Raw genomic sequence first — 7,500 nt, 5'->3', positions numbered from 1 at the left:
TTATACTTCTCTACAGTGAGTACATGTCATTCTCTCTTTCCTAGTTGTCACGGTCCGTTCAGAGTGCTGTGGAGAATAACTTTTTGACTATCGAACCCGTCGCTTTGACGTCATCGCCCATGGACAAGGCCTCGAGTATTGAGTGTGGAGGACTCAAGTGAGTCGCGCATCGTACATGATGCTACTTCTGCACTTCTGGGCTCTACATGATTTATTTATTTTTTACATGATGTAGTTGGACATGGGTGTAATTTGAAGCTTGTAAATCACATGATAATTTGGGTGCCAGTTTGATCACAGTTTGATATGGGCTTGTTTTCACAGTGGCTGCAGAGCACCGGTAGAGACGTAAGTGACTTTAGAAGCTAGCATGTCAAATCTCTGTTCTAATTCAACATCTTGCCTTTTCCTTTCCACATAACTCTCTCTGCTGCTTTGGATTACATTTGTTTCTATTAAACTGACTTCCCTGGTTATTGTCACTGTAAATATCCACAATACACGATGTATTATCACTAATATTTAGGTTTGTTAGACATTATTTCGAACACAAGTGTGACGTTTTTAAACTTTTCAATATTTTATTGTTCTTTTATATAGTATATGAACTTACGAATGAAATAACCAGTGCAGGAAATAAATTTAAATCTTCCTGTAGCTACTCCGTGTTACAGAAACGCAGAAGATACCTCAGCGTTGTCGGATGTTCAAATCTGATGGGTTAGAATCATTTTTCGTGCAGGCTGTGAGGCATTTCATAGGTTTATAATAAATAGCTTGATCGAATATGTTCCATAGTAACAATTTACAGCTTCACAGATCGTTTACACGCTATTTTGCTATTTATTTCATTTTTGCGAAAGGAGTCTCCAGTGTCAGAGCTTTATAACAGTTTATACAAGGGCACCCCCAAAGGGTGGCCACGGCCACCTCTGTATAAACTCTGGCCACCCCTGTGGCCACCCCTAGTTTGAATTTGAATGCATAATGAAAATTCACAATAGTTCATGAAGTAAAAAAGAAATAATTAAATAAATAAAATGAAGCACACGCTGCAGCCACCAAAAAAGATGAGTGATAATATTGTTACATTAACCAGAAACAAAACTAAACAAGTATAACACGCACTACACTGATTTTTTTTTTTTTTTTTTGGTGCCACCCCAAGATTTGCTGTGGTCTCCTCTGGCCACCCCATTAAAAGTTTCTGGGGGCGCCACTGAGTTTATAACAGTTTTTGGTTAAAGGGAAGTCTTTTGTACAGGAGACTTTGCACTAATCAAACCTTTCATCTTGGATTTCATATTTTTCTATAGCAATTGTTTATAATTTAAAATTTCGCTGACCACGTTGCAATATTTCCTCTCACCTGACGGTGGTGGCAATTTACGTATTTTTTTTAATTCAGTCTTTGTTGTAAAACCTTTGGACACCCCTGCCTCACATAAATACCATAAATAACACCCAGTGCTAGTGTTTGTAAAATATTCTAGCCAGGAGATCCTATTTTTTTTTTTTGTGTGTGTGTGTGTGTGTGTATTTTTTTTTAAGGATATTTTCCATACTGCCCATATGCATGGTGTAGTGGATGTTTAATAGCCAGCATTTATAACGAGTCTCTTGTGTGCGGGTGCAGGAAGTGCGCCCTGAGTGGAATGTCCCATCTCTGCCGACATCGCATCAAACTGGGAGATAAGGAGAATTATTACTACATCTCTCCCTCCAGCAGAGCTAGGGTACAAACTTCTCATTGTCTCTCTTCTGTGTGACATTTTCCTTTCTACCAAGCTCAGGTAAATACTTCATACCTGTAGTTTTTACGTTTGACAGCATATGTAGGTTTGACGTCTTTCTTTTTTTCCTCTGACGCTAGATCACGGCAGTGTGTAACTTCTTCACGTATATCAGATACATCCAGAAGGGGTTGGTCCGACATGACGGTGAGTGACGCAACAGGCCTCACGTGAATGAATGACCTTCATGTGTTTGTGAATAACAGCTTTCATAACATGTTCTACTATACAGACCATTTACACCATGGACTCATGCGCTCTCTTTCTTTCCCGGCAGCCGAGCAAATGTTCTGTGAGGTGATGCGCTTGAGGCGGGAGATGTCTATAGCCAAGTTAGGCTTCATCTTTACAGACGAGAACTGAAGGACACACAGATTCTGTGGAAGGTTTTCTACACTCAGCAATTCGATGATAACTGCAGCAGATTTCTTATAGATACACTCTGTTAGTGAGTCAGTGACTGTTATTATTATTATTATTATTACAAGGTGAGAGGAATTCTGCAATGATGATGGTGGTGATGATGATGATGATGATGATCAGTATTGGACCGGAGTGAGATCCTTCTATTTTCTTACTATGGAGCGATGATGGAATTAACAATGGGTTTGTTTTTAGATTATTTGTTGGTGCTGATACAGTTTACAGAACTTGAGGTCCTCATAGTCGGAACCTGTTCAGTGCATTTATCGAAATACAGTAAGGTGTCACACTATTCATCTCATTCTGCACCTGCTTCTGCACTACACGCCAATGCTGCCTGAGATAAATTGCTTAGCACACAACATGGTAGATGTTGTTCCAATGTCCGTTAGAGCCGGTCGATGCCTAATAATCGGCTGTAATATATTTATTGGGTAAGAAGTATTTTCTAGAATTTTTAAAAGAGCACATAAAGAGAAATGAAAGCAATTAGCCACAGATTTATTTTAATCATTATAAATTTATTTTATGAAAGCTTAACCTGGGCTTAGAAAGACTTTGAATATCCAGGACACAGTTATTACCAATGCATGGATTTAAGCCTTTGTTTTTTTTTAACTGAGGCACATATAATTAGGTGGGATTTTGGGTCAAACGTATGTTTTTTTTTTTTTTTTTCTTTTTTTTTTCTTTTAATTATATTTGTGTGGGTTGACAATCAGAATGACTTCGAACAAAACTTGGACCTAAATATCAGGACCTATATATCATGTGTCAATATTTTTAGTAGGTCATGAAGGATGTCATGTCATTCACTCTTTGGACTAAATGATTTTCAGAGCTTTATACAACATTTTTATACCTTTAGAAACAAATCTGTTAAACATTCAAGCTTACATCGTTTAATTTTCTTTATCTTTATGTTTACATGTAACCGCCTTGCCTAATGGTTTAATACAGTGAAATAAAATAAGTGTAACTCTGAGTCATGGGTTTGAATGAATATGTGATCTGAATTCACTGTAGCAGATATCTATAGGCTTGAGGAGCAGATTAGGGATGTAAAGGAATACAGTCTTCCTACTTTATGTTTTAATGATGCGTCTTTGTGTCAGACCTTTAGAATAGATGATCTCTTAACTTCATAAGTTCATATAAATCGAGGGAGTGGGATACAAAAAGGATAAGAAGACCTCTTTTACAACACTGGATAATATTTTGATGGACTGGCTGTATGGAGAAGCTGACTCCATAGCAGAGGTGCTGGTAGGCTATAAATCTGTTATGTCTCTTATGAGGTAAGGTAAAGAGGGCAACAATAACAGATTTCTGGGGCAGTGGAAAATCTTACAGAGGAACAAGTTTAACAGAGAACCAGCACTTAAAGTTACACGGCATACAAAATAATACCGATAATGATTGGTATGAGTAAAGTGTTGGCCTGCTTTGTTAAGAAGAGATTAATTAGTGTTTAATTAATCAGATACACAATAATACACACAATTCATGTCACTGCAGAACAATAAATAATACATATTTGATTACGTACAGTATATAAAAGAACTCTGTGAACCATAGATAACCGCTACAGGAGGTGCGAATCAACTGGACGCTTTTCCAAGTCATGTAGTGATGCGAACTTGAGCCAGCACAGGTTTATAAGGTTTAACAACCATATCTGGGTTTCACTATGTATGTGATGTATTTCACTATGTATTTCACTATGTTCACTATGGATAATGTATGCCACAAATATCAAGAGGAACCGTCTTATCCTAAAAGGTGCAGTGCGGACCAACACTCGCTCCACTGAGGAAAGTGATGGTAATCTTACAGAATCTCAAGAACATGCTATATATAAATATATATATATAAAATATTATATTTATATTTTATATAAACTAACATCCTAACATGCACAAACAAACCTTGACAAGAACATGATATCTTGGGGTTATGAGAACTCCAAGATTTTGCACAACATGGAAAGAATCATCGATAAAGGAGGCAAAATAATGGTGTGGAGGCCAGTCAAGGGTAAGAGCACTTTATCCTGGCAGGCTGCAATGTGTTGACTTGGCATTGGTACATTTACATTTATGGCTTTTGGCATACACTTTTATCCAGTGCGACTTACATTGTTATCGCTTTTTATACAACTGAGCAATTACAGGTTTGAAGTCCTTGCCCATGGCCAAGGAGTGGCAGCTTGGTGGATCTGGGATTCAAACTCTTAAGCTGAGCACACCATGTTGACACATGACAGTCATCACAGATGTCGTCTGATTCAAACCCACATCCATAAGATCCCCAACACTGAGGCAGTGAGCACATAGACCAACGTTAAACCCATCTTTAGCTTCCAAGAGATCAGATACAGGCTCTTGTGGCTAACCGTTGGGTGTAACCTGAACTATGTGGCAAATCCTACTCGAGTAAAGGGAATAGATAAGTATTGTGGAGAAGAAAACCAATTTCTAGCTGCGGATTAGCAGAAACTTCTCTTCCACACTAGCTGCATACTTGCCACAGGCCTGCTAGTCAGCTAGGTGGTGGGGGGATGTGCAATATTCTGTTGAGACAATGCTGTCCTGATGGGGACATAGACAGCTACTGTAACATGCAACATGCTGTGTCATTTTGCAGAAATACATGCACAAGGTGGCATCCAGATGATTCACATCACCCCTAGTGGTTAGGAAGGGTGAACTTGAGCGCTGATTTAAATGTTCAGAACTTCAGTTCAGTTTTTCTTATTACAGCATATTCTGCTGACTCTTCCTTTTTTGATGAAAAACCTACAGAGAAAAAAAAAAGCAACAAAACAATTAGACATTTAATTCCCCGGCTTGATATAATCAATATAGAAGTTAAAGCTTAAACCAAATCTAAACCAAGTACAACCAAAAGCCCACCTTTTATAGCAACTCACTATTAGAGCCATCACAGCAACACCTCCCGTCACTGTCATCACTGCAGCAGAGATGGAGGTGGCAGAAAATGTCGTGGACTCTGGAAAAAGATGCAAACTTCCTAAATTATTAAAAGTGCATTAATTCCACGTCATCTTTTTTTTTTCTTCTTGTTTTCTTTCATACAATTCAAACCTGTGCAAATGAAGGAACCTGGGGTGTTGTGGCACAGCAGATTTGGTGGACAGACAGACCCACTGAAGCACTCGTCTATATCTGAGAGAAAACCAAGAGGTAGTTATTAATGGTGCTCGCAAAGCAACATACTTGTTATTGTGCCGGACAAAATTTCGGCTCGTAGCTTTTGTCCTAGACCCATGAATGAGGTGTCAAATCGACCGGCTCATTGAGGAGAGCTGTGCTCTGTCTTTTATAAGCGAACCAACAAACGATGTTCACACAGCGGATGAAAAAGCGGGCAAAAAAAATCCCATAGAAATGAATGGGAAATTCAGTGAAAATCAAACATTTGCACAACATGGACATGTGACATATCAAAACACTCAAAACAATGAGGGGAACTGCCTCACGTGTATTCTGTTGACGGTCACGTGAAAATCAAAAATTAGCACAACATGGACATGTGACATATCAAAACACTCAGCAAGATGAGGGGAACTTGCCACGTGCGAGCCGAGCACCATTCACGTTTTCTTCAGGAAATGTACATTCTAGTTTATTTTATTGTATTTTTTTAAGTTTCAGCTAAATGTCACCTGAAGGAACTGAAAGCATCAATATAAAGTATCATCCTAACATGCACAAACAAACCTTGACAAGTTGGTAGGTTTGGAGTCCAGAGACGTGTGTTTGGGTCACAGGTGACGTGGGTGGCCCCGTGAAGCAGATAGCCAGAAGGACACTGGTACAGCACTGCTGAATCACACAGCACAGAGAAACCCAGTTTCAGTCGAGGAATGGAGCCGCACACTGGATCTGAAGAAACAAAAGAAGACACACACACACACACACACACACACACACACAGAGAACATTATTAGGGACATTATACCAATACTGGGAATGGCCTCCCTTTGCTCTTAAAACAGCCTCAAATCTTTGTGGCTTCTGATTTCCCCAAGATGTTGAGGATCTCCTGTTCTTCCTACATTCCAAAATGTTCTATTGGATTCAGGTCTTATGTCATGTTCTTGAAACCAGTTTGAGATACTTTGTGACATGGTGCACTATCATACTAGAAGCAGGCATTAGAAGATGCTGAAATTGTGGCCATGTGGCCATGTTGCACACGGTTAGCAACAATACTGACTACTTTAGAGACTGCTGTGTGTGAAATGCTCAAAGCAACCCTTCTGGTACCGACCATCGTCACACTTTCCCTTCTGTCTGATTTTTGACTGCTTGACCTGGCTGATTAGATGATTACAGGTGTTTTTCCTACCAGTGTCTGGCTCCTTCCATGCAGAAAGATTAAGGTGTGTGATGTTTGTGTGTGTGCAGGGTAGCAGCTCGTCAGGGTGGAGCGTCCGTACAAATGGGTCCGAGGGCACCAGGCAGATGTGTGTGTTGTCACATATGATTCGAGAGAGAGATACCGTACGCAGTGAGCGTCTCTGAGCAGTGCTGAACACACCCTCTCGCTCCCACCAGAACCTTAGAGTCAGACAGACATGATCATTTCATTTGTTTATTAGTTTTGTCATGCAATATATTTATTATTTTATAATTTTACTTAAAATTAGAAATGATCAAGACTCACCTGTCTCCATCTCTGAGTGCACGAAACTGTTTGGCTATCAGGCAGGATAGCAGCGGCCCAACTCTCCCACCAGACACAGCGGGCTCTGAGATACCACCCACCCACACATCAATATTCCAGGCTGTACCATACAGAGCAAGCAGCTTACGCACCAAACCTACGTTCTGCAGAATTTCTATTAAATCAGATTCATTTGCAGGGACGGAAAGGCCACAAAACTCTCGCCATGCACCGTAACCTTCATACAGAGACAGACGGAAGAAGGAGTGAGAGAAAAACATCTCATACTAACTATTATAGTGAAAATAATCAAATGTCGACAAAGAATGACGGTAAAGATTGTACCAGGAAGGCCGTGATCACGCCCCCTCTGCAGGTTTAGAGCCCCAAGGTCAAGCGGCAGCCCACCATGAGCCTGGAACAGTCTCTCAGTCAACTCCTCCACCATCATCTGCTCAGGAGCCTGGAGTTTAGCTGGGGACAACAACAAACCCCGCAGCACTGGATCTATACCACCTACAGAAACACGGAGCATTCAATATATCACAACAATAATAATAATAATAATATCCTGGACACCCAATATCAACTT

General features: G+C 39.9%; 2 protein-coding genes across 6 annotated transcripts in view; one reads left to right on the top strand and one right to left on the bottom strand.

Annotated features, from left to right (window-relative positions):
* Nucleotides 1-3,201, top strand: part of rab3il1 (RAB3A interacting protein (rabin3)-like 1) — a 15,051-nt gene extending 11,850 nt beyond the window's left edge. For 3 of the 5 annotated variants that reach the window (XM_060886718.1, XM_060886719.1, XM_060886717.1), the window contains exons 7-11: nucleotides 45-157; nucleotides 325-348; nucleotides 1,637-1,736; nucleotides 1,874-1,940; nucleotides 2,071-3,201. In XM_060886718.1, coding sequence (XP_060742701.1) covers nucleotides 45-157; nucleotides 325-348; nucleotides 1,637-1,736; nucleotides 1,874-1,940; nucleotides 2,071-2,156 — 390 coding nt within the window. In that variant the 3' untranslated portion in view covers nucleotides 2,157-3,201. Of the gene's footprint in view, nucleotides 1-44; nucleotides 158-324; nucleotides 349-1,551; nucleotides 1,737-1,873; nucleotides 1,941-2,070 lie in introns of those variants that run through there. The other 2 variants (XR_009649458.1, XM_060886720.1) reach the window with 2 other exon arrangements.
* Nucleotides 3,190-7,500, bottom strand: part of epx (eosinophil peroxidase) — an 11,868-nt gene continuing 7,557 nt past the window's right edge. The window contains exons 11-17 of the mRNA XM_060886716.1: nucleotides 7,254-7,424; nucleotides 6,909-7,146; nucleotides 6,591-6,802; nucleotides 5,960-6,124; nucleotides 5,324-5,404; nucleotides 5,132-5,228; nucleotides 3,190-5,014 (exon numbers count right to left, since the gene is read on the bottom strand). Of these exons, the coding sequence (XP_060742699.1) occupies nucleotides 4,960-5,014; nucleotides 5,132-5,228; nucleotides 5,324-5,404; nucleotides 5,960-6,124; nucleotides 6,591-6,802; nucleotides 6,909-7,146; nucleotides 7,254-7,424 (1,019 nt within the window). The 3' untranslated portion in view covers nucleotides 3,190-4,959. The remainder of the gene's footprint in view (nucleotides 5,015-5,131; nucleotides 5,229-5,323; nucleotides 5,405-5,959; nucleotides 6,125-6,590; nucleotides 6,803-6,908; nucleotides 7,147-7,253; nucleotides 7,425-7,500) is intronic.

This window comes from Tachysurus vachellii, chromosome 14 (assembly GCF_030014155.1).
Source record: "Tachysurus vachellii isolate PV-2020 chromosome 14, HZAU_Pvac_v1, whole genome shotgun sequence".
NCBI lineage: Eukaryota > Metazoa > Chordata > Actinopteri > Siluriformes > Bagridae > Tachysurus > Tachysurus vachellii.
This window is presented reverse-complemented; position numbering and strand designations above follow the sequence as displayed.